We start from the raw sequence: 27567 nt of genomic DNA on the forward strand, positions 1-27567 counted from the left end.
CAAAGCTCCTCCCAGGCGGCCGCCGGAGGCAGCTTTTCGGTCGGCTTCCTGTAGTTTGTAGAGCCGGATGTTCTTGCCACTTGTGACCAGTCAGCGGCGGCGCCCACCGCTTAGCGCCTGCGTGGACTGCGGCTGTCCATCACGATGACAGCGACCGCCGCGAGCCCTGGTAAGCGCCAGTCCCGTGGCTCCCGGTCCCAGACCGAGCTCCACGTGATTGGCTTGCAGTTGGCATTTTCTCCCTCCCGTTGCCCATAGTTGGGGGCCCTTTGGGAGACTTTTGGAGACACTCCTCCCTTTTTCGGATCTTGTGGTCTGCATTCTCATCGTGCGCCCACTATCAATTGGCCTAGAGCCTTGGTTCCCGGCGTGGGCGTTAAGGGGAAAGCTTTTGGGGCAGCCAAGAATATCAAGAATACTGTGCCGTTTTGTAAAGGCATTTTTTAAAAAGCAGTTTTAGGTTCATAGGAATAGTGAACAAAAGACATGGGGAGTCTCCATATGCCCCCTACCTGACATACACATAGCTTCCCCATTATCAACATCCCTCACCAGGGTGGTACTTTTGTTACCCGTGAGCCTACATTGATGCATCATTATCACCCAAAGTCAATACTTTACAGTAGGGTTCACACTTGGTGCTGTATCGGCTATGGGTTTAGACAAATATAGTATGAATGACATGTATGCATGGTAGAGTGTCATACAAAATAGTTTCACTGTCCTTAAAAGCCTTTGTGCTTATCCTCTGCCCCCTAACCCCTGACGGCCACTGATCTTTTCACTGACTCCATAGTTTTGTATTTTACAGAATGTCATACAGTTGGAATCATACAGTATGTTGCCTTTTCAGATTGGCTTTTTTTTTTTTTTCATTTAGTAACATGCGTTTAAAGTTTTCCCATGTCTGTTCATGGCTTGAGAGCTCATTCCTTTTTAGCGCACAATAAATTCTATTATCTGGGTGCACCATAGTTTATCCATTCACCTGCTGAAAAATATCTTGGTTGCTTCCAAGTTTTGACAGTTATAAATAGAACTCATATAAACATCAGTGTGCAGGGTTTTGTATGGACGTAAGTTTTCAACTCCTTTGGGTAAATATCAAGTAGTGATTGCTGGATTGTATGATAGGAATATGTTTAGTTTTGTAAAAAACTGCCAAGCTCTCTTTTAAAATGGCTGTACCATTGTGCATTCCCACCAGCAATGAATGACGACTCCTATTACTTCACATCCTCATCCATATTTGGTGTATCAGCATTCCGGAATTTGGTCATCCTGATAGGTGTGCAGTTGTACCTCATTTTAATTTGTGTTTCTCTGATTACATGTTATGTGACGCACCATTTCATAAACTTGACGTCTGTCTGTCCTCTTTGGTGAGATGTCTATTAAGGTCTTTGGCCCATTTTGTAATAGATTTGTTTTCTCATTATTGAGTTTTAAGGGTTCTTTATATATTTAGGATAATAGTCCTTTATCGTAGGTGTCTTTTTCAAAGTTTTGGCAATTATAAATTTTCCCAGTCTGTGGCTTGTGTTCTCATTTTCTCAAGATTGTCTTTCACAGAGCAGTTTTTCATTTTAATGAAGTTCAGCTTCTCCATTATTTCTCTCATGGGTGGTATCTTTGGTATTGTATCTAAAAAGTCATTGCCATACCCAAGGTCATCTTGGTTTTCTCCTATATTATCTTCTAGGAGTTTTATAGTTTTGCATTTTACGCTTAGGTCTGTGATCCATCTTGAGTTAATTTTTATGAAGGGTGTAAGGTCTATGTCTAGATTCATTTTTTTGCATATGAAGGTCCACTTTTTCCAGCACCATTTATTGAAAAGACTGCCTTGTTCCTTTATCAAAGATCAGTTGACTATTTATGCACATCTATTTCTGGGCTCTCTGTTCTGTTCCATTGATCTATTTGTTTTTCTTTCACCAATACCACACTGTCTTGATTACTGTAGCCTTTTAGTAAGTCTTCATGTTGGATAGAGTCATAACTTTGTTATTCTCCTTCAATATTATGTTGGCTATTCTGGGTTTTTTGACCTCCACTTAAACTTTAGAATCAGTTGCTCGATGTTCACAAAATAACTTGGTGGGATTTTGATTGGGATTGCTTGAATCTATAGAACAAGTTGGGAAGAACTGACATCTTGACAATATTAGGTCTTCCTATCCATGAACATGGAAAATATCTCCATTTATTTAGTTCTCTTTTGATTTCGTTCATCAGAGTAGTTTTTCTCATATTTTGTTAGATTTACACCTATGTATTTTGGTTTAGTGGGTGCTAATGTAAATGGTATTGTGTTTTTATTTCAAATTCCACTTGTTCTTTGCTGGTCAATAGGAAAGCAATTGACTCTTGTGTATTAACTTTGAATCCTTCAACCTTGCTGTAATTGCTTATTAATTCAGGAGTTTTTGTGTTGATTCTTTTGGATTCTCTACAGAGACAGCCATGTCCTCTGTGAACAAAGCAGTTTTATTTCTTCTTTCCAATTTGTATACTTTTTATTTCTTTTTGTTGTCTTAGTGCATTAGCTAGCACTTCTGGTGTGATATTGAAAAGGACTGTGAGGAGGGAGGAGTATTGCTTTTTGAGATCTTGGTTGAAATAGAAGAAATGTGACGTTTACCTGACCCATAATTTCAACAGATGAAATGAGGAATAGTTTGATCAGTCTTATTCCTCTTTGGGAACTGGGTGAGAGTAGGAAATGCAGACAAAGAAATGTGGCCAAGCATTTTTCCAGCTTTTGGTTTTACAACCTTGGGAGGCTGGTAATTAATGTGTCTCTATTATTTAACCCCAAAGTTAGAGGTGTTTTAAGCCAAGCAGTTATACTCCAGAAGGTTACAATTTCTTTTACATAAACATAAGTAGTCACATCAGATAGTTGTGATAATAAAATTCTTTTTTTTCAGTTTAAATGTTTTCCTGATTGTAAATATAATAAATGCTCATTATAGAACATTGATGAAGTATATTGAAGTAGGGAGAAAATTTACATAGTGCTAATATTCAAGAGGCACCACTAGCAACTTTTGGGTATGTTTTCTAACTATTCTGACTTTTAAGAAACTATAGTTGAGATCATAGTATACATGCCACCGTATACTATGTTCTCTTTTTTTGTTTTGTTTTACAATTTTTTTTTTAACATACAAACTAGTTTTTTAGAGGTACTAGTTTTTAGTGACTTAGAACAACATAAATTTAGTTCTGAAGGCCAGAAATTTGAAATGAGTCTCACTGGGCTAAAATTAGTGTCAGCATGGCTGCATTCCTTCTGGAGGCTCAAGGGAGAATCAGTGTTCTTGCCTTTTGCCACCCTCTAGAGACGGCCTGAGTTCCTTGGCTCATGGTCTCTTCTTCCATTTTCAAAGCTAGCAGTTGCTGGTCAAGTCTTTCTCACATTGCATCACTCTGAAACTGACTCCCCTGCCTTCCGCTTTCACTTGTAAGGATTTTGTAAGATCCTTAATTTGATTAAATTAGGCTCACTTGGATAGTTAAAGATACTCTTCCTACTTCAGAATCAACTGATTAGCAACCTTAATTCCATCTGTAACCTTAATTCTCCCTTGTTATGTAACATAACATAGTCAGTTTCCCCAAATTAGTATATGGACATCCTGGGGTAGTTAATCATTATTCTTCCTACTACAGTACCTATACATATTGTTCTCCACCTTGCTTTTTTTATTTTCCACCTAACATACCTTTGAGATTACCATACATATGGATTTACCTCATTCTTTCTAATGGCTGCATAATGTTCCATTGCATGGATTACCATAATTTATGTAGCAAATCCACTGTTGATGAATATTTAGGTTATTTTCACTCTTTTGCTATTACAAACACTGCTGCAATAAATATCCTTGTATCACATGTGTCATTTCCCACATGTAAGCAAATCTGTCTGTGGTATAAGTTTATGAAAATGGAATTTCTGTGTCAAAGGGTAGACATTTTTCTTTTTAAAACACTTTTTCTTTTAAATTTTTATTGAGATATAATTTGCATACCATGCAGCTCAGTCATTTAAAGTATATAATTCAGTGGTTTTTAGTATATTCAGAGTTGTGTGACCATTGCCACAATCACTTTCAGAACAATTTCATCACCACAAAAAGATGAAAAAATTGGGGGAGGTCACATATGAGCACTCTATACATTTTGCTCAGTTTTCTTTCCTGTAAACCTAAAACTGCTCCCCCCAAAAGCCTTAATTTTAAAAAATTGTGAGTAATTCTGCTTTTCTTTTGGCCCTATTTTCAGACTAACAGTTTACTTAAAATAGAAATAATATCCTAGATTATAGATAATTGGAGTCTTAAATTCTGTATATATAAAAATATATATATAGTTGTGGCTAAGTGTAAGGTAGAAGATTCACTCATTAACAGGACAAGGAAAACTTTTTACTTCAAATGTTTTTACTTTCTAAAATCATGGTATTTTATTATTAATCTGTAAGTTACCCTTATAAAAGTTTTGAATGCAGTGTGTTTAGTTGAAGGTGCCACAGACACATCCCATATGCACTATTAACTAACTTTTTTTTATCCTGGTAGCATGCATGGTTACCATCTCTGTGAGACTTTTGGTGTATCTCAAAAACTTTTCATTTTAACAGCCACATCAACTACATATTTTATCATGAGGATATACTGTGATTTAATTATTTCCTATTGTTGGACATAATTGTTTTAGCCAATAATTAATATGCTTTTTAAAAATGCTTAAATAAAACATTTAAAAAATGATGACCCTGTATTTTCATCTGCATTTGTAAGGTCAGGAGACTGCTTAGGGGATAGTGGACATTACAGCTCTCTCTTTATTCTCTAGCCCAATATACAGAGTGGTTGCTAAGTTCCATGCATGTTTGTTTGAAGTTTATATGCTCCTTCATTCTCTAATCAAATTTTACTTTTTCTCAGTGTCATTAGCAGTTTCTTAACGGCCATTTTTAGATTTTTAACTATCATTAGGAGGAGTTAATAAATAACTACCAGAAGACAAAATCTAATGCATAGGAAATTTGCAGTCACTTGGTAGACACTTAAATGTTTAAATGAATGAACAAGAATTGGGGAGGTAGGATTTTAAATAACTTTCCACTGTTTTTCAGCCTTTTCTCCCTGGTGTATTGAATATGGCATAAAATGGAGTAGACTTGATTCAAGTATTTTAGTTTTGGTTAGCTCACACATTTTAATTACTAATTAAGAGAAAATCTGGTCTGCCGTAAACTGGAGTAGTCGATAGATGTGGGATATATGTGTATTTGTACATGCTAGATACATCTATAAATACTAACTCAGGAGTTTACTTAGTCACTTGTGTAAATGTTGCTTAGACTCATAATCTGAAGGTGAATATGGTTAAATGTGTAATTTAAGATTCTAAATTGTTAATATAAATATAGAATGGAGCCTCAGATGGAGAAAATAATTAAATTCTACAAAATTTAGAAGTTTTTAGTGTAGCTTTGGCTTTATATACATTTTACTTATTTATGGTGCCAGGATTGGAAAAGATAATGTGAAAATACCTCCTTTAAAATATCTGCTTCTTACCAGTTTTCTTTCCCTCCTACATATTCCCTCATGCTTCTGAGGCTCAGACTATCCTGTATGTTTACTAATTATTACTTACATCATATGTAGCATATTTATATGTAAATATATATTTTTTATACTTGCCACTTGATAATACTTGTTTAAAATCTTATCTTTTCCCCAGTTTTATTACTTTATTATTCTCTCTTAATATATGTTGTACTGTTTTTTATTGAAAAAATAATTTTACTAAATAAAAACAATTTTTTTTAATATAAATGCTGTTATTTTAGGATCTTGGAGTGAAAATATACTAGAATATTTTCTGAGAAATAACCAGATCACAGCAGAAGATGGCGCCCAGATCATCTGGTATCATGCAGCTAACCACAAGGTACAAGTGAATGAGGCACTGAAAAGTGAGTCAGCAGACTTGTATTTACATTACATAATGGATGAATTCAACTCTTTTTAAAAATATCTCATCATATTTGCAGGTACCAGAGATTTAGATGATCCAAATGTAAATTCTAAGTTGACATAAATATTTTTATAAAAGATCATTTTATTAATAGAATGTTCACATTTTCATCACGGAAGAATTTTCTCATTTTTCAGAGGTGATTTACCTTTTTCTGTGCCTTATTTAAAACTCTCATATATTGTTACATTTGCTTATATGTTGTAGTGGTTTAAGTAAAATTTTTAAGATCAGGATTGTATGTGATACATGTCTTTGTGTCTTTCACAGTGTACTAAGGAGAAGCTCAATATGCATTCGTTGAATGGATGGCTGAAGCCATTGAATACTAAGTTATAATGCCTTGGGCAGTATTTGTGCCTAGGCTAGAAAGCAAGCCTTTTGGTTTGCTAGCTCAATCTATAATCATATACATAGGTGAACACTGTAGCAAGTTTCTTAGCCTTTTCCTGTACCCCTGTTGGCTGCAATCAGAGGAGAATGAGAGTATCACCAGAGGGCTGGGGCATAGCTTGAAGTGATGTTTTAAAAGGAAGAATTCCTTGAAATTCCATGTTTTATTGTAAAAATTTACACTTTTTTTGCATCCTGCTTAATTATGTATCTGGATAATGTATCTGAGTATGTATTTCTTTTATTGTAAAGATATTATTTTAATTTGCTTTTCTTTACTCCTCAAAGGGAAGAACCTTATTTTATTTAATATCAAATCCCTAATACCTAAAACAGTGCCTAGTACATAATAACTACACAGTGATTATTTAATAAATAAATTTTAGCAAAAGCAGTGTTTCAGGAAGTCATTGATTAGTGGCTGCCAGGAGCTGATGGGAACAGGGCCTAGGGAGTAAATGCTAATGGGAACAGGGTTTCTTTTGGGGATGATCAGATTTTTCTGGAATTAGATAGTGGTGGTGGTTGCATAACCTTCTGAATATCCTGAAAACCATTGAATGGTACACTTTAAAAGGGTGATTTTATTGTATGTGAATTACATATCAATTTTTAAAAATTAAAAAAGATAGAAAGAAATACAGCTATTATTTATAGACAATGGTTGTGTATCTCGAAAACCAACAAGATTCTACAGATAAATGATTGTAATTCATAGGTTAATTTAGACAATCTCAATTTTTTTTGACAATAGAAAATCAAAACAAAGTAAATTTTACTTCTGTGTAACAATAAGTAAAAATTTGGAAATAATCTTAAAAATTTACAATTTTTAATAGTATATGCAGAAGTCTAATACCTAGAAATAATCTAATTAAATATGGATACTTTACTTTTAACCTTGTTTTAAAGTGACTAATGGAAGTTATTTCCAATTGCTGGCAGTCTGATGTTGATCTGGGAATTTTTCATAGGTTACTTAGTTTTCAGATAGTATCCTCTTCACTTTCTCTTAGGCAAATGGAGCCCTAAGTTTTATAGTTTGGAAGGATGCTCTTCATTGGGTCCCTTTTCTCAGCCCTGGCTAGTCTTGCAATTTCTTTCTGGTCTAAAGGAAGGAAAACAGATTCCTGCAGACGTGTATTCATTAGTTTATCTCATTTCTCCTAGAATATTTAAATTTAGTGTGGCTGTTATTAACAGAGCTGTTTCTCTTTTGATTAACGTATGAAATTGGATTTTCAAGAATGTGATTTTTAAAAATGAAGTACAGGAGGAACAATGTACAAACACCACTTGGCATTGCATTGTCAACATATCTGATCTTAAAATAGTCAAAATTGTTTATAAAAGTAATTACATTTAATATAATTTTGTTATAACATTTCTGTATGTAGATTTTTAAAAAAAATCTTTATTAAAAGAAATACTGGTTAAAAAAATAAAAATCATTAAGTCTTTTTGAGAATGAAAACTGGTATTTTTAAAGCCTTTGCAATATATTTAGGAAAAGTGTGACTATCATCATTAACTAAATGTATCCATAAAAATTAATAAATGTCTGCATTAGAGCATTAAACAGTATAGGCAAGAGAGATAAATTTAACTTCATTTCTATAAAGATATTTCTTTGAGTTTTCTTTTGAGTATAAATAGGAACCATTTGGGATTTTCTTGTGCAGAAAGTAAGAGAAAACAAAACTGTTTTCTATTGTCTGGCATTTGTCACAAGCTGGGGCTCCTGTACTTAGGGTGCTATATATCCTGATGTGCCAACTTCCTCCTCTGGCTCTCTCTGAGATGAGACTTATGGTGACCAGACAGTCTCGAAGCAGAAGCATGCCCTGACCTTCAGCAGTCTTCTTTCTACCCAAGGGCCTGATGGGAGGACAGGGAGAGAGGCCGGGCAGCTCACCTACATACCTCTCTCTTCTTTAGCAGCTAAAAGAAGCCCATTGGCACTTTCATCATTCTGCCTGGAAACCTCCTTAGCCAAATCCAAATATTCATCAGGTACCCTCTCTATCTTCTACCAGTTGCTACAAGTGCCAGTGTTATGTAAAAATAATTTCCTCACTGCTCTTCCAACTTCCATTAGCATTGCCTTTCTAGAACCTATCAGATCCCAAAACCAGTGTTACATGTTTCAGGTCTTTCCTATGGCAGTGCCCCACTTCCAGGTAACTATTTCTGCTTGTTTTCTATTGCTAAGTAATAAACTACCCCCAATACTTAGTGGCCTTAGTTTAACAGTGATTTATTATTTTTCATGATTTTATGAGTTACCTAGTGGTTTCTCTGTTCCATGTGGTTTAGGCTGGGGACACTCATGTTGCAGCATTTCACTGGGAGCTCAGCTGGGCCTGGAAATTCTAAAATGTCCTCACTCACATGTCATGTCCTTACTGCTGTCTGTCAGGTAGGAAGATTTAGCATTCTTCCATATGGTTTCTGAGTCTTCAGTAGTCTTGCCTCAACTTCTTTACATTGTAGCTGGCTTTCAAGAGGATAAAAGCAGAAGCTGCCATGCCTTTTACAAACTGGCCTAGAAATGACAGTTTTACTTCCACTACTTTATGTTGATCAAAACAAGTCACAAAATCCAGTCTAGGCTCAAGAGGAGGAGAAAAAATGAGAAGAGAGGTATGTACATATGGGAGAAATTGTTCTCAGCCATCTTTGTAGTTAGTCATCCACAGCCTGCTAAGCATTTAGCACTAAGTGACTGGTGAAACTTGTTATCCATTCCAGGAATGTGTGTTTTTAAATATGAGCTAAGCCTTGGGTCAAAGAACTGAGTCTGTAACAAAGAATTTCAAACGTAAACAATAAACATCTGTAGTTTCTAATTTGAGGAATGAGAAGATAAAAGTACTATTTTTATTCTCAGAAACTTCAACAAATATTTATTAAGCCTCCATTTGTATACTCACTTTGCTGTGTGTTGGGAAGAAGTTAAATATTATGACAACAGCTTAAGCGTGTGACTTAGGCACAGGTATTTAACTCCTCACCACCTGTCTGCTTATCCGTAACAAATAAGGACGACATGTAAGGTCTGGTATAGTACCTGGCACTTAGCCATTACTCAGTAAATGTTATTTTCTTTCCTTCTTTTTATCTTCTTTAAAAGGGTACGGGACCTGCTAACTTCTGCAGTACAAATATTTTATTAGCATTAACATAAGTTCTTCTTTTTGGACAGGTACTGCTCATATGATAGAGGCTGATGTCATTCTTCCAAGTGATGGATCAGAACATGGCCAGCCAATCATGGCCCATCCTCCTGAAACAAACAGCGATAATACTTTACAGGAATGGCTGGCTGAAGTTATAAAAAGCAATAAAGGCATCAAGCTGGATTTCAAGAGGTATTTGTACAAACATACTCAGTCTCCCAGTTGTTACAGAATAACAGTGGGGAAAAAGATCAGTAGTTTCATATATCTGTGCCTGACTAACCAACTTTATACTTTATCTAAACTGGAAATGGTATCACAAACTAATATATTTCAGGAATGGACCTAAGACCTACTGATTGTTTGCTAAAATTGTTTCTTGGAAATCCTTTGAGGCTAAAATTAAGTTAGTTTTAGAAAGAGATTTATCATAATAATAAAATTCATCACTGTAATAATAGAACAGTAAATTTAAAATACTATTTTTGTTAAAAGGTAGTCTGAGAGAGAGTTGGCAGTAATTGGGGTAGTTAATGCATTTCCTACTTGAGTTGTGTTATTATATTTGTGTAAGGGGAATTATCTAGAATTCTTCAATAACTGAAGAGCTCCTTTCAAATAATATTTTGGAAACATTGATAATGAAGAGAGCAAGGTTAAGTGTCATTTCCTTTCCTTGGCTGTCATGGGAAATTTTACTTTTGTGGTATTCTGGCAGCATAAAAATTACAGGTAAAGCCAGGAATATATTGTGACACCACAAAAGCTCACCATAAGGCCCATGAAGGCAGCTGCTGTGAAAATCTAGGAGGTGTGGTAAATCTACCTTATCTTTGAACAGTATTTTAAAATTGAATTATCTCAAGAAATTAATAAGGATTTGGAAATCTTAATTCATAGTGTTTTTAAGATGACTCTAATCATTTGTTGTGAGGCTAAATATACCAGTAACCCTCTTTGTACCGTTGGTGAATGAAAGCTGTTAGAATGGTGATTGGTCCCACTCCATTTTATTGACAAAGAAACTTAGTCCTAAGGAGGTTAAGTGACAACAGCTACCCTTGGGAGCTGAGCTAGGACCAGATTCTAGGTTTCCTGCAGCCAGTCCAGTGTTCTCTGTACCGTGAATAAACCACTTGATTGTTAATGCTGGTGCGAAACATTTTAGATCTCCTTGCCTTTTCATGTGTTCAGTTTTTCAAATCTTTACTATCGCCCATTGAATTGTTCTCCATAATACATTCTTTGGCTCCTCACCAGTCAGATCAGCTCATTCATTCCTAACTGCTAGCAGCTGCCACTAAAAGGCTGAGCCACTAAAAACAGATTTTGCAGGTTTTTGGTCATATTTGAAGGGGAACGAATTTAACTAACAGTTATATAAACACTTATTGCACATCAGACACTGTTCTAAGAGCACTGAATGTGTTAATTCATTTAATCCTCATAACAATCCTAATAGGTAGGTAATCCTATTATACTAATTTTTCCAAATAAGGAAACAGGCAGAGAAGGGTAAGTAGCCTGCTTGTGGTCACATAATCTGTAGGAGAGCTGAACCAGAACTCTGTACTACCTCTGTAAGGGTAGCTGAGTGACCCTATAGTCAAATTTTAATAGTTCCTGTTCTGTGCCTCTAAGTTGTTTTGTTTGTATACAAGTAATAACTTAGTAATATATGGTGATTTTAAAATTTTATCTGGAATTTTACCTTAGAATGTAATTGTAAATGGCTTATTGTAATTTTAAGTATGATTTTTATTTTATCCCCAATTCCGAAATGAAGTTAATAGGAAAATAGATGTGATACTCAAAAGTTTGAATTACAAGTAACTTTTTAGGAAAAAAAAAAAAAGCCCAATTCTATAAAAACTAAGTTTATATTCTTTCTTTGCTAGAATTTCCTAAATAAGTACTACCAAAAAGAAATTTTACGTAGTGTACTAATCAGGACCTCTTTCGTCAGAAGATCATCTTGGCAAACCTTTTGTCAATCCTTTATGATACTAATTATAATACTTTATAATACTAATATATGTAAGAATTGAAAATGTTTGCCACTGGTATTTTTAATTAGAATTACATGGAATTTATAGATTAATTGGGAGGGAAGTATCATTTTGCAATATTTACAATATTGAGTCTTCCAGGCTAGGAATATACTATGTTATTCTTTGTAGTAAAGGTTATATTTTGCGGGTAGGCAAAGTTCATCCTCAGTCTTTTTTTTTTTTTTTTTTTTTTATTTACATTTGCTCTTCTAGAGGAATTTTACAATTATTTCATCAAGTTCCAGAAAATTAAAACTACAACAAAATGTTGTTTTTTCCTTAGTAAGATTTTACGTTTTTCTTAATGTAGATTTTGCTTTTTATTTGAATTTCTGGTAAGAGAAAGTGGCACTACTATATATTAGTGAAAATTAAAATATGTATATAAAAAACAGAATATCTATATTAAATTCTTATTTTATTATGTTCTTTGTCTTAGTGCCTTATGTTTAACTGTGCAGTGCTTTACAGTACTTAATATATGCTGGTGGAATTTCAATTTGGGGGAGAATACACTATTAGACTGGATATTGTCAGATGGCAAACCATTGAAAACAGCTCTCTGTCAGCTTACTAAATTGAGAAAGACTGAGAAGCTTCCTCCTGAATATAAACTGGAAATTCATGTTTAACCCAACTGCCACAGACTCCAGATTTCTTAAGAAATCAGAGTCCCTTCTGGAAATGAAGAGGTCAGCTGCAGACATGTGTAGATTGGTTCAAGGTTTCCTCCTACTCCACCCACGAAGAGCAGAACCCCACAGGGACTTGTGCTGCTGTGGGACTTGCAGACAAGCAAGCTTTGGAGTATTATAGGTACAAGTTGTTTGTTACTAGAAGTGGGGGAATTTTGGAGGAGATGCAGTCGACCAGATCTCAGAATTGTGGTTTTTAACATGGCATTGATGCTGTTCAAGGCAGAAAGCCTTTGAGACAGAAAAATGACAACATCTAAATTAGAGTCTATAAGGTTTGAGTTTATTAACCCGCTAATATCTAGGGCCTCCATTTCAGGGGCATAAAAGTGAGAAGAAAGAAACGAAAAGACCTATTCATTTCCAGAAAGGATTCTGGTTTCTTAAGAAGCAGAGTGAAAGAGAGGCTGGAGGCTGGTTTCCTCTGGTTTTAATGAACAGTGTCCTTGCTCTCTAATGTGACTCTATAAATAATGAGGTGATCAGTTTCTGCTGTTATGGTAGGAGCCCAAAAGGAGTGAGGTAAAGAGTGGTGGAAGCACAGGCAGAAGGATCCCAGTCCATTAAGAGGAGGAATGGAAATAGGGGGAGGGTGCCGAGGTTCTCCCTTCCAACATCCACCTCCCAGATTCTTAGCCTCCAGTCACGGGATTCACTCAAAGCTAATTTTTTTTTTAAAAAAATGAACATAAGCCTTAAAGGTTCAGAAAAGATTCAGAATTATAAGTAGTATACTTTTCCAGTAAAGTTTATGTATATATTTTTAAAAAGTAAAAATTATATAGACTGAGTAAAACCATAGTGTTTAAAAATCTGTAGGTGTCAGAAAAGATGTAGGGAAGTAAAAAGAGTGAAGCTGCTTTTTAATTTAAAAGTAACCAAAATATAGTTGTCTCTAGTTTCCAGGAAAGGTGTTTACAATAAAGGAAAAAAAAAAAAGAAGTTTATAAAAGCTTTAAGGAAATATTATAATTTTATACTTTGCTGTCACTTTTAGAAATGTGTTTGTGCATTCAGACTCACCCAAGAATACATGAAGGAAAAGAGGCTCTTCTCTCCAAGGTCACAAGCCACTTTGGCTATTTTCATAAATATGAATTTGCAGGATATGAGTATATTTAACTTTTAAATCTTGTTTATACATTCTCTGATGAGTGAATAATCCTGTCTTTTCTTAAATTGTTTTTCTACTGAGTGATTCTAACACAGAGTTTTGAAATCTTTATCTATCCTCAAGTAGTGACATTATTCATACATTTATAGAACCTTTAAAGTACTTTCATGAATAATAAGTATAAATCAACATTTTAAGATGTTAATTTTCCCCTCTGGTACTATGTGATCTTTTATTTTATTTAACTCATGCATTACTGTATTATACTTTTATTATGAATTTGAGAACATTAAAGCCACTAGTCTAAAAGAAATTCTTTTTACTTTTACTTTAGGAATATATCTCATTGACAACAAACTGTTTTTAGTCTAGCAGCTGTAGAACCATCCATGATGCTCTTGGAAAATGTGAAGAGGCATCTGAAGCGTCCTGTGTGGATTAATGCAGATATTCTTCCTGGTCCAAATGGTAATAGCAGAGTAGTGGATGCAAAACCTTTTATAGACACTGTGACATCCTTCTTTCCAGATGTGACATTTTCCCTGGGTTGGACAACAGGTTGGCATCCTGAAAAAGTCAATGAAGGTAATAGTTTAAAAATTGTATTTCTTGTTGGTCAAGTTAAAATATACTCAAATATAAAAATAATACCTTTACTACAAAACCAAATACACATTCTACAAAATTTATGAGCCTAGTGGAGAGAAAGGTCTGGTCCTAAAGATGTATGTATGACTCTTCCTTCTGCTATGTCAGATAGACGCTCATTCACTGGTGATGTTCTGTCACCAAAGCTTCCATGGGAAATATTTATTTGCAAGGTCTAGAATAACAAAAGCTGCTTCTTTACATACTTTAAACAAATCCTGAGTTTGTCTCTTTAAACTTGTAAAACATTCTGTACTCTTTTTTTCTTTTCCCCCTCTTACTTTGGCACAAACTCCCTTTGTCAAATGACAGATAAAGAATTGGTGAATAAAAGCTTTTCATGTAATGTGAGGCCAGAAGTAGAGGGTGTGTGGTTGAATAGCACAGGTTCTGTCCCCAAAATATTAAAAGGGGCTCCAAATGTAGGCTGCTGGTACCTTGGTGCCCTCATGCTCTTTTTGGCGATGGGAGGCCTTGAGACTCTCCTTGAGGCTGAATTTCTTCTTTCCATTCATGTATTCTTACAGATGGACCTGAAATTCAGCTTCTTTTTCCTGACTGAAATGTGTAACACTATTTGAATTCATTTTTCTATTTCTTCATACATCCCTAGGTAGTGATTTTCCAGTAAACAGCCCATAAGCTCTGGGACACCTGAACATGTGGTAAAAATAACAAACCAAGAAGGTATTTAGAGTCTATAGAGATGTTAGCCTTTATCTTGTGTTCAGGGCATTCATTTTTTACTCATTTGCTATTATTGTTTTTAGATGTAAAGTTTTTAAGTCTAACATGAGATTAGAGATTAGAGTAACTGCTATCTAGTGAGTAGGACATTTAGGTTTTAATCCCCCAGACCAAAAATTGATATGACTGAGAGAAAAATAACATGCTTTAAATGCATTCTATCTTAATTTTCTAATCATTTTAATTCATATTGATTTCATTAAAGAATATAGCATATAATTCAAAGTGTTAAAGTAGGTAAACTAGAAACAATTTAACAGCCTCCATACTGATACTAAACTCCTTTTACTCAAAGTTTATTCTTAACTCTGGCTTTAATCTCAGGCCAGTTGAGATTGAGTTAAACCATATCTGATCTTTAAGCCATGTTGGAGCTGAATCTTTCCAAGCTGCTTTTCCCCCACTGGCCCCTGGTCATTACTACCAGGTGTTTTATCCTCTCTTACTTCTTATGCTACAAATTTTAGAAAAGAGAGTTCATAGTAGTGTAAGTATAGCTTCTGTTAGCAACACCTTTTTCTAATTAAAAAAATAAAAATTTCCAGATTTTAATGGAATGCAGATATTCCCCTTCTTTACAAGGAATTTAGCTGTTTAACATATTCACGTAGGCTTTCTGTAAATTGTTCCTTTACTGGCCAATACATTTTTAATAACCTGCTTTTGATAGAGTTTAGAGGCTATTATTAAAATAAATTTTTTTCCTGAAACTGTTTAAAACAGGTAAAAGTATTTTCCATAATATCTAAACATGATTTAAAACACAGAAACACATATGTAGAAGTCAGTTTTAATGCTATTTCTATTTTAGATAAAATGTGTAAGTTATTTTGGACTAGCCCTCCCCCCCCAGAAAAAAAATTGAGGTTAATTATTACTTAAACAGTTAGTAAATACCTAGCAACAATCTTTCTTTTAGAAAACTTAACACAAATGGAAAAATCTAAGTTTATAGAGAATATTAATGATGTGGCACCTCAGAATCTTTAAAGTAAATATAGTTTCAAAATTTGTTTTTTTTGTAGTTAAGAGAATAAATTATTTTCTAATGTTTTAATTTTTTGTTTAATTTACTCTAGGTCACTTGTGACATGATTTTAGATTTAATTTTTGATTGTTTTGCTTTTTATGAGGGAGTGGTAACTTGGTTTATTCATTTATTTCTATTTGTAAGAGGTACTGGGAATTGAACCTGGGACCTTGTGCATGTCAAGCATGCACTCTACCACTTGAGCTATACCCTCCCCCCAAGTTTAGATTTAATTTTTTTCTGCACTTTCTACTCAAAATATTTTCTTGCATTAAGTGGTATTTTAATTCACTCTGAATCCAAATGGAAGTTTTTTGAATTACTATGAATTTACCTATTCATATGTAATTTAGTTTTTTTTTTAATTTAATTGACTTAGGATTCTGATTTTAGAAGTTAAATTTCTTTCTTTTCATTTAAGGTTACAGTTGGGCAATGGTGAAAGAGATGGAATATATATGTAATGAACTAAATCAGCCTGTAACATTTCCTGTCAGAGCAGCATTAGTCAGGCAGTCGTGTTTTCAGTTACTTTGGCTGCTAAAGCAATCAAACAGGTAGGTATAAGTTTAACAATAGTGTGTGTGTGTGTGTGTGAGAGAGAGAGACAGAAAGAAAATGAAAACTGGTTATGTAAAGACTGTGTGTGAGAGAAACAGATGGAGAGAATGAACACTGATTCTATAAGCTGTCAGACTCCCTCACTGGAATGAAGCTCCTTGATGAACCTCAACATCGTGTCTTTAACCTCTTTCCTCACAAAAGTTGCTACACATAATAGATTCCCAGTAAATATTGGCCTTTTTTTTTTTCATTATGTTAAAAATTGACAAAAAGTTACAAGATAAAATAGTGTCCCTTCGAATTCAATCATAATTCCAGGAGTCTTTCCCATATAAAAATTTTATTATTTTAATATGTAATAAAAATTGGTTGGATCACCTATTAAATATTATATATTAAAAAGCTACTGAGGGAAGGGTATAGCTCAAGTGGTAGAGTGTATGCTCAGCACCCAAGAGGTTAGGGGTTCAATCCCCAGTACCTCCTCCAAGCGGAAATCAATGAAGAAACCTAGCTACCTCCCCCTCATAAAAAATAAATAAAAACTAGAAAATGTTGCTTCAGTAAAAATTATTATTTAAAAAAAAAGCTGCAGATACTGAAACAGCTTTGATACTATCTCTTTAATAGACTAGTCAATAGAACATCAGGGAAAGTCCAGAAATAAACCCAACTCTATCATGGACTTAATACAGGAAAAAGCTGGTAATTCAAGCCATTGAAACTAAAGTTCAGTAGTTTGTGTTGGGACAACAGGCCAACATTACAGGAGAAACAAAGTTAACATCTTTCCTTAATCCTTCCTCCAGAATAATTACAAATAAATTAAAGACATGAACACCAAACATTAAATGCATAAAGAAAACACAAGTGATGATTTTTTTAGTCAGGTTCAGAGTAGAGAAGACCCTTCTTTCTTATCTTAGTAAGGCACAAAACCTAGAAGCTATCTATAAAAGGAAAGTTTGATACACTTAACATACAAATGGAAAGATTCTGGTAAAGCTATTCTTGATACATATGTCAGAAAGATATAAAGATTCTAACAGGTAAAGAATTTTCACAAATCATCCAGAAAAAGACCCAGTTTGGTAATTCACTGTTCTGTAGAGAGTAAGGGAAGTATATACTCAAACATTAAAGAAGAATCCACATTCCTGTGCGTATTGAGTTTTTACTGATGACTTTGCAGTTGCTATGAAAATAACCTTATTTTTCTCCCTTTACCTATTAATAAAATAAGTTATTTTAGTATTTTATATATTGAATCATCCACACATTTCCCAGAATAAACCCCACTTGATCAGAATTTATTGTGCATTTAATGTGCTGCTGAATTTTATTGCTAATATTTTAGTTGGGGTTTCTGCATTCAAAAGTGAGATTTGTCTGTAGTTTTTCTTTCTCAGTTTTAGGTATTACTATCATGAACATTTTATTAAAAAACTAGGGACCTTCTTTCTTTTTACATTTTCTCAGGTGTTAAAAGTAACACTGAAGTGGCCTGTACTTAAATTTTGGCAAACTCAATAGTGAAACCATCTAAACCTGATGGAAAGCTTAACTTATATAATCTTTTCTATTTCTTATATGGTAAATGGTTGATTTTCTACTTGGTAGCCAATTTTGATGTATTTTCCTAGAAAATTGTTCACCTCATTCAGGTTTTTAAATTTTTTACACATAGATGGTTAAAATAATTTCTTATCCTTTTGGTTTCTTCTGTGTCTTCAAAATAATTTCCTCATTTTGCTTTTTTGAAGTTTTTTCCTTTGTTTCTTGATTAAACTAGATAATGATTTAATCTCTCTCTTTTTTGAGAACCAGCTCTTGGATATTTATTTCTCTGATCTATGATTTACTAATTTCTGCCCTATATCTTCTAAAATTCTGCTTCATGAAGTTTCTTCTAATTTCTTGAGTTGTATGCTTAATTTATTTTCATTTTTATATTTACTAATATGTTTATATTTATTAACGTAAGTATTTGAAACTATACTTGTTTCTCTGACCACTGCTGTAGCTGTATCTTATTGTTTCTTGTATGTAGATGTTCATCACTGTTAACTTATAAATATTCTGCAATGGTGGCTTTTTCTCCTTAGTCTCAAAAGTTGTTTTAAGAGAAAAGTTTTTAGGCATCAAGGTGGTAGAATTATTTTATTTTGGATTTGTTAATAGCTTTCTAGGTTTATTGTACAGTAATCAGATAATGTCTATATTATTTCTACTTTGTAGACTTTATTATGGTTTTATTAATGGCTTGATATATGGGTATTTGTATGAGTTCATGTATGTTAGTGAGAATATAGTTTGGCTGTTATAACAAAAATCTAAATTAACAATAGCTTAAACTTCAGTTTGTTTCTCTGTCACATAACGGGGAAAGCATAAATAGTCCAGGGCTGATCTGATGCCTCCACAGTGTCAGCAACCCAAAATCCTTCTATCTTGATGCCTGCTTTCCTTAGGAAGTTGACCTCATCTGTATGGTCATATCGATTACTACCACATCTGTTTCAATTGGTAGGAAGGAGGGAAAAAAGAGAAGCTTGGGGCCTGACCCTCTCCTTCAAGGGCATGATTTAGAAGTTGCACACACTCACTGGCTTTATCTTAGTCATGTGCCTGTACCTAGCTGCAGGGGAATCTGGGACATGTAGCTGTAATTTGTAGAGTCTTGTGCATAGTTGGAACTCAGGGGATTGTTATATGAAAGAAAAGAGACTGGGTATTAGAGTAAAACTAATAGTTTCTGTGACACATTAACATACATTATAAGTTATGTTATTTAATTCTATGCCTTTGTGTTTGCTTTTTAAAATATTTTAATGTAATAACTCCTAGAAGGTTTAAAAACCAGCGAACAGAGCTATAGTGTGACAGGCCTCTCTCCTATTCACCCAGTCCTGCCCAGCCTCACTAATCACAGCTGTTAGTTGCTTATACAACCACAGTTAGGAGTTTCTTTATGCATATAAGAGTGAATGCAAGTATAGATTCTTATTTCCCCTCCTTTTTAAAACAAAAGGTATTATACACCTTGCTTCTGATCTGTTCTTTTTTTTGTTAACTTAGCAGTACATCTTGGAGCTTTTTTTTAAAGGTTCCTCATTTTTCTTTTCAAGATGTGCATTCTTTTCTAAATGTGCATCACAGTTATATATGTACTATAATTTATTTAACCAGCCTCCTCTTGATAAACATAAAGGATGTTTCTAATCTTTGATATGATGAATAATGTGTTAATGAATAACCTTATAAGTGTGCCATTTTGCATGTGTGCAGATCTTTGGCATATTTAATTTTTTGGCTACTTGCTCTCTTATAGATGAAGAGAGTTAAAGTCTCCAACTATTAAAGTGCTTTTGTCTGCTTCCTCTTCTGCCTTCATAATTTTTGCTTATTAAATGTTTGATATGTTATATGGTACATATTTATGTCTCTTTTATTATCTTCATGAAGAATTATACCTTTATTATTAAAAGATCTCCTTCTTGGTATTGTTTAATGATTTTGTACCTAAATTCACATTGTCTTTCTTTTTGTTTGTCTTAAATAACTTTGCTTTATCCTTTATTTCAAAAAAAATTTATAGAGTTTTATTTTTCAATGACTGTTTTAAGGGTGATTTATTGTCATTAGAAAAAATAATTTTAAACCTACTTAAAAGTTGGAAAAAACTACTACATCTCCTTCACCCAAGTTCCCAAATTGTTAATGTTTTCCAGCATTTATCCATTGTCTCTACCCCCATCTCTTGCGCTCCTCCACCTCTCTTTCTCTTTTCCTGTATTTTTTTCCTGTCACGAAGTCTCTTCTCTTTAAGTACTCCAGTGTGTACTTCCCCACCCAAGGGTATTACTGCTACGCAGCCTCCCAATCAGGGTATCAGCTTTGAGGCAACACTGCCATGCAGGAAGTCCACAGACCCCATTCAGATTTACCAACCATTCCAGCAATGGTTTTTATTTCTTTGAGGTCCAGGAAACTCTCCAAGAAAATGCACTGCATTTAGTTGTCATGTCTCATCAGTTTCCTTCAAAACTTCAAAAACTAGTTCCTAGTTAGTTCCTCAGTTTTTCCCTTCCTCTCATGTATGTGACAGTCTTAAAGACTACAGGCCTTTTATTACAAAAGATGTCTTCAATATGGGTTAGTTCAATATTCTCTCATGACACATCTCAAGTCTTACATTCTTGGCAATCTCATCATGTACTTGTCCCAATTCTCAAATCAGTCACTTTCAGGATCCCTGCTTGATTATAGTGGCAGATGGTATTTAGAAAGCAAGAGATGGGATTTTAGTATAATCATTTCTTCGAGGGTGTCATTTCCCTCTCAGTGGACGGGGAAATATATGTTTGTGTATATGTGTAGTCATGCACACAACTACACAGACATACATAACCCTACATGTACATCTATAACCATTTCTGTATCTCTGTGTTTGTGTGTGTGTGTTTTAAACAACCCATGAGTTCATACTGATACTTCCAATTTCAACCAAACCCTTAGGATTCCTTCTGGCCTTCTGTTTTTCCATGTTGTTAAATTCCTTATCAGAGGCTTAGATACCTGGCTCCTTTTAATATAACCTAACACCCTTTTTCTTTTAAAAGAAGAGTCTAACTTACTTACAGTTTATTCATAACACAGACACATTTTGTCTTGTCATTTTCAAAAACTAGTGTACTTGATTTTTTATAGCTTTAAAAATACATTTCACTGTAGCTGTTTTCTTTGATTTGTATTTTTAATTCTGAAAATTTGAAAAGTTTAGTTTTTTTTCCTGTTATTACTGCTACTTTATAAAATACTCTTAATCTACTTCTTTACAAGTGCCTGTTAACTTCCATGAGCAATAATAAAATTAGTGTATTTCTCCACCCCCTCACCTAATTTTAGTTGACTGTACTCCCTTTTTTAATGTTCAACTTTGTACTTCATACCGAATGATAAATTGGCTGGCTGTACAATTCTTGGCTCATAGTGCCTTTCCTTGAGGATTTTGAAAGCATTGCTCTTCCGCTTTCTAATGTGAGTGTTGATGTGGAAGAATATGAAGCCAGCCAGATTATTTTTTTGCCCTTATAAATAACTTAATTTTGGAGAGGGGTAATGGGGGACACAGAATGTAGAAAGGGTTCTTTATCTTTGAGGCTTAGTAATTTTACTAGAATATGTCTCAATATGGACCATTCTATACCAGTTTTTTCAGGGCTGTGGTATTTTTCAATAGCTAGAATCAAATGCTCTTCTTTTCTGGAATATTTCTGTGAATGACATTTTAAAATACTTGTTCTGTTGCATTTGTAACACTGTGTTTTCTCTTTCAGGGACTCCAATTATGAATATGTAGATCTCTTTTGCCTATCTTTGATATCTGTTATTTTCCCTTCAGTCTTTCTTTCCTTTTTATTTGTTCACATTTTTTTTACTTGATTTAATAATTTGTCTTCTTTGTCCCTTACAGTATTTTCCAACAATGTCTTTTCTCCCTTGTATACCTTCAGAATTCACCTTATTTCTATAATAGTATTAATTTTCCACTTCTTTCCTAAGACCTACCAATTCATATTTCATCATCTCTTTCCTATTATCTTGAAATCCTGTGAACTCATATCTCTGCTTTGTGCTCTTTCTTCAAACAGGCAACTGCATCATTTAAAGGATGTTTGGTCATGGCTTTCATCTGTTTTGTGGCTTTTTTTTTTTAAGTTTTACTGTTTTAGCTATCTGATAGTTTTTTAAAGATGAGGTTTTTATTTCTCCATTTGTCATTTGTTTTTCCTTATATTTTCTCACACTCTCATGTATAAAATCTCTGCAAGATTATTTTTGACTACTCTGCTTAAAGAGAGGTTTTTATTTGAGACCAGCTACTTGCCCAAAGTTTATAGTGGACACGGATTGGGACTGTGCTCCTTATGACTCAGAGAGTCTTACATGTGACTTTAGCCTTTAACTTTTCCCCAGTCAATGGAGATAGGCAGTTGTGGCATCTCTAAGATTCTTCGTCTCTCTCTCTTTTTTTTTTTTTCATTGCTCAGTTTTATTAGGTAGAATTCTTACAATTTGACTGCACACATACAATACATTGCATGTAAATACATGTACACAATATACTGCACATATTTTTAAAATTTACACATATGTACTATTCATTGTTTCTAAGAACATTTAGAGCTTTAGCTTTTTAAACTTACATAGTTATCAAAGGAATAAAGCCAACCACAAAATAAGGATTAATTCAAAAAGATACATACACTCCACTATTAATAGCAACGTTATTTATAATTGCCAAGATGTGGAAGCATCCTAAGTGCATATCAACAGATGAATGGATAAAGAAGATGCAGCATATATATGTAATGGAATACAACTCACCCATAAGAAAGAAGGAAATTTTGCCATTTGCAGCCCTTCGTTCAGTTTTTTTTTTTCACTTTAAGAAACAGAATTTTATAACTGGCATATACATTTCCATTGCATCAAAAACAACAAAATACCTAGAAATAAACTTAACCAAGGGGGTTACCTATAGTCTGAAAACTGTAAACCTTGATGGAAGGAAATTGAAGATGATACAAAGAAATGGAAAGATATCTTGTGCTCTTGGATTGGAAGAATCAACATTATCAAAATGGCCATACTACCCAAAGAAATCTACAGATCCAATGCTCATCTATCTCTTAAATTTAATATTTTGGGTTTTCACAAGAACAGTCTGATTCCTACCACTATGGCTTCCCTGTTCTAACTCTTTGTTTCCACTGCTTCTTGAGACCAAATCTAATCCAGGAAAGCTCCCACTTGTAGTTCAAGGATCCCATTCCTAATATGCAGTGTTTAGGTGGGTATGACTCTCGTCTAGAAGTGTCTTGTTACAGGCTTTCTCTGTAATCTGCATACCTGAGCAAACTCTCTCCACCTCCATGCCCATCTGCCCTTAATTTCTGTTGCTGTTGGAAATCTTGTCACCTGTTTTGTAATTTGCAGTTTCTGTTTCTTAACTTCATTGAAGATAAAGTTTCTATTTTCAGTCTTTTGTTCTTTTTGTTACTTTGGAGTGACCCTAGGAGGAAAAGGAGGCAATGCTGACTTCAGGCTGCCATGTTCAAATAGGATGATCCTACAATCCCATTTCTTTCATTATCTGCTTCCTCAACTTCCTCACTTTCCACTTACTATGTAGTTAATTACTCTCCTGAAATTTCTCATTTGAAGATCATACTTTGTTCAAGCCAAATTCTTAACCTCTGCAACATTTACGTACTGCTGGTCACCCTCTTCAGTTTGAAACTCCCTGGTCCTTTGGCCTCACGGACTCTATCCCTGATTTTGGGTTTCTCTTTATCTTTTTCAGAGTCTTTTTTTTAATATGAAAGGTAAACAACTAAGTTTTAATGGAATATATCAGTAGTGAAATCTTCATAACATTGAGGATGGGAAAGAATTCTTAAACAAGACTCAAAAATCACTAGCCATAAAGGATATGTTTGAGTAATTTGAATTCATTAAAATCTGGGAATTCTTTCTGTGAAAAGATACCATGAAGAACATGTACAGGTTAGCACAAAGCTGGGCAAGATTTTTGTGACTCAAAAGGGCTCTAATCCAGAATTTATAATTAATTCTATATTCTATTATTTGCATGTCACAATTTGTTTTACTGTTGAATGACATTTGGATTATTTCATGATTTGAGTTATTACAAAAATTGCTACTGTGAACATTCATATAAATGTGTGTACACACACATATCCTGGTACACGTGTGCCTGCATTTATAAAGGTTGTATCAGAGAGGAAGTTTGAGAAGTAGAATCTCTAGGTCATGGGGTATTCATATTTCCTTTTTTTTTTCTTTTTGTTTGTTTTTTTGGAGGGGAGGTAATTAGGTTTACTTATTTATTATTTTAATGGCAGCGCTGGGGATTAAACCTGGGACCTCTACCATTGAGGTATATCCTTCTCCCCCATATTTTCAACTTTAGTACATACTGCTAAACTGCTTTCCAAAGAAAATAAATAAACCACAGCTACCTGTTTCAACTTGGATAAATTTCTCAAACAATATTCTGCAAAAGAAGCAAGACCCAAAAAAAGTACATACCAAATGATTCCAATTATGTAGAATTCATTAACAGGCAAAAATTAAGCTGTATCTTTTAGGATGGATATATAGGTGGTTAAAAACAAAAGCAAAAAAAAAAGCAGGAAGATGGCTGCCCAAAAGTCAAGGTTGTGAGGACTCCTTCAAGGGAGAGGTGAGGTGGTGTTGGGGCAGTGACATACAGGTGTCTCGCGAGGTGTTGGCAATGTTCTGTTTCTTGATTTGTGTTTTGGTTACACTGGAGTTCATTTTACAATAACTTGTTAAAGTGTTTACAGTTATGTTTTATGCATGTTTTCCTATTTCACAATGAAAAGGGCTTTAAAAATGAAACCTGAGAATTGATTTGAATGAATGCAATTTAAGATACCCTTAGGCAATTTTATTTTTCCTGTCTTAGTTTAAATACAGTAGAGGGGGGATTAAAAGAAGCAAAATAACACTGGAAAGCTCTTCTTTTAACCTAAATTCCTATCTGTGTCTTTTTATAAGGTTTGTCACCATTGTGCTGAAATAAAGTAATAAAGATGCCATTTTAGCAAAAATACAAGTTTTTGAAGTAATTCTCATTTTTTCTTTTCTTTGTTCTCAGCTATAGTTTAAAATTCTTTTGAGCTTGTCACATAATAATACTATAGAATAAAATCCAAAGTACTTTTCTCTGTTACATTTCCAGAATGGTGTCATCGTTCTTAAGGGCAGGAATATGTCACTATAACAAGAGTGTAAGCATTGGCAGACTGTTTCTTATAGTTAATAGAAGAAGTGCTTTGCAGATTTTCACCTGGATTCTGACATGTTTATGGAGAAAATAAATATGAAACTACTTAACAGCTTTGCATTTTCCTAAACTCTAATGTAATAGGAGTAATGTGATAGTAATGTCACAGGAAGAAATGGAAATACACAATTTAAATAACATGAAAATTCTGAGCATATTCTTACATCCATAATAAATCTGCATATATTATTATTGTTTTTTAACTCTGGAAATAGAACTAGATTTGCTCTGTTTGGCATTCTTGTATCTCATACAGAAACCCCCAGAAAGGATAGCAGGGTCATTTATAAGTGAATATGAATGGGGAACGTCAGTGACATTTGTGTCTCTTCACTGTCCCTTCCAGTCAGGCTTTTGCTCTGGCCTGGCTCCTGAAGAAACCAGAGTAGAGCTGTGGTTTTTTTGTAGGGAACAGATTCCTTGATCAGCAGTCTTCTCAGTTCTTTTGTCCAAAATTGGAACCATTTCCAATGCTGCTAGCCTGGGTTTCTAAAGCTATTTAACATTCCTATAATTCAGATACAGCAGGTACCTAATTTAGGCATCAGCATTGTGAATTTTATTCTTTCTAGTCCCTTTGATGTTGATAAAAGAATGAAACAGGAAAATATAGTTCCACCAGTGCTAATTAACTTTTTCATCTGTGTGAATTTGGGTTAGAGACAAATGACAGTAACTATTTTTAGGCTTATTGGAATTCTTCTTCACTATTTCTTACCTTTCTCTTTTAACTGTGTAATTCTGTTTTATCTTAATGTAGGTACAGCCTGACTGTGTGGACTGGAAAAGATGATAACTATTCCACTGAAGATTTACTTTTTATTAGAGACCATTTTGACAAGAAACAAGTTTTCTATGATATCTTGGAGCCACAAAACCATGAATTTAAACAAGCCATTGGAATCAAAATTAATCTCTAAGATGAAAATTCTTCTAAACTATTTCATGTTTTGGTTTCACAATCCTTCTTTGCTTTGGTCTGAATTAATTAACATACAAATTGTGGTGACTGATTTATGTTCCAGTTCATCCAATCAAAGAACATTTATCAGGTGCTTACTCTATTTGGCGTACTGTACAAAAGATTTGGAAAGAAGAGATTTCAGTGGGCCTAGTCTAATAATAACTTATGAAAATGATGCTTTAAGTCTTTTTATAAAAATAATTGTGATATACTGTAATTGAAATACTCCATGTGTCAGACAAGTATTAAGTCACATTTTGTTGGCAGTAGCATTACAGATATTTCACAAAAATGCAGCATCCTCTTCCCTTTTTCCTTGGAGAACAGGTTATTTCAGAGACTACTAAAGAGTAAGTAAAAAGGCTTTTACATTTTTTTTAACTTTCACATGGGTGAGCTGCTTTCTTGTAGGAAAATCAAATCCATATATAGATTAAATTAGATGGATCTAGAATTTCTATATTGTTGGGAGTGTGCTGGCAGCTATAAATGTTTTTATATTCCTTGTTTTGATCATAGTATCTTATCTAGAATGAGCAAGCTGTTGGAGAGCAGAAATTTTAATCTGGGTAATATTTGATTTTCAAGTTTCTCACCAACTCTACCTTGGTTCAGGCCCTTGTTCTACTACTAGAATTTCAAAAAATAGTTCTTCATGACTTTATTTCTCACACTCAAAGATGCCGTGAGTATTTCTGCTGAAAAATAACCTTTGTAAACAAAAAAGTTCTTTCTTTATGCCACATAAAAAGATCTCCCGGGGCTTAAGTTCAGGTTTATTGAATTTTACTCTTTCAAGATCCTTTGTAATGCACTCCCACTCTAAGAGTCAACTCAGTGTCCTCAACACAGTCCTTCATTTCAAAAATGCCTACACCATCAGTGGTCTCCAGATAATACTTTAACAGTTAATTTTAAGAAATATTATTTACTAATTGTGTCATACGTGTTAGCTATATCTCCTCAACTGGATTCTAAAGTTCTTCCTTCATGGTAAGGGAACATTTTAAACTGTCTTTTATAGTGCCTGGCACAGTCCTAAGCAAGGTATTCAGAAAAACATTTTGCTTCTTTGATTTACTGAAAAGTAATTTACCAATGGATGTCCTAAGATATGTAATTTACACTTACCTGTTTTCTCCCAGAGAATGAAGTAGTGCTATGTAGAGAAAAGAGCTTGGGTTTTGAATTCAGACAGACTTCCCTTACAGCCCCACCTTTGT

At 34.0% G+C, this 27567-nt stretch overlaps 2 protein-coding genes across 10 annotated transcripts in view; one reads left to right on the forward strand and one right to left on the reverse strand.

Moving 5' to 3' along the window:
• On the forward strand, window positions 1-26519 carry FAM151B (family with sequence similarity 151 member B). Of its 6 annotated transcripts, none has more exons than XM_010949244.3 (6): window positions 1-169; window positions 5873-5998; window positions 9659-9824; window positions 13860-14077; window positions 16339-16474; window positions 26141-26519. In XM_010949244.3, the coding sequence occupies exons 1-6, from the start codon at window positions 145-147 to the stop codon at window positions 26298-26300; spliced, it is 831 nt and encodes a 276-aa protein (XP_010947546.1). In that variant the 5' UTR covers window positions 1-144; the 3' UTR covers window positions 26301-26519. The 6 variants fall into 6 exon arrangements, with proteins under 6 accessions (XP_010947546.1, XP_045368274.1, XP_045368275.1 ...); XM_045512318.2 differs by having other exon boundaries at window positions 13860-13960; XM_045512317.2 differs by lacking the exon at window positions 1-169 and adding an exon at window positions 8947-9096 and having other exon boundaries at window positions 5875-5998.
• The window catches only part of ANKRD34B (ankyrin repeat domain 34B), a 28925-nt gene continuing 15283 nt past the window's right edge, over window positions 13926-27567 (reverse strand). For 3 of the 4 annotated variants that reach the window (XR_012505490.1, XR_012505481.1, XR_012505479.1), the window contains exon 4: window positions 13926-14059. The gene's annotated coding sequence lies outside the window, so the exon portion shown is untranslated. The remainder of the gene's footprint in view (window positions 14060-27567) is intronic. The other variant, XR_012505485.1, reaches the window with a different exon arrangement.

This window comes from Camelus bactrianus, chromosome 3 (genome assembly GCF_048773025.1).
Source record: "Camelus bactrianus isolate YW-2024 breed Bactrian camel chromosome 3, ASM4877302v1, whole genome shotgun sequence".
Lineage (NCBI taxonomy): Eukaryota > Metazoa > Chordata > Mammalia > Artiodactyla > Camelidae > Camelus > Camelus bactrianus.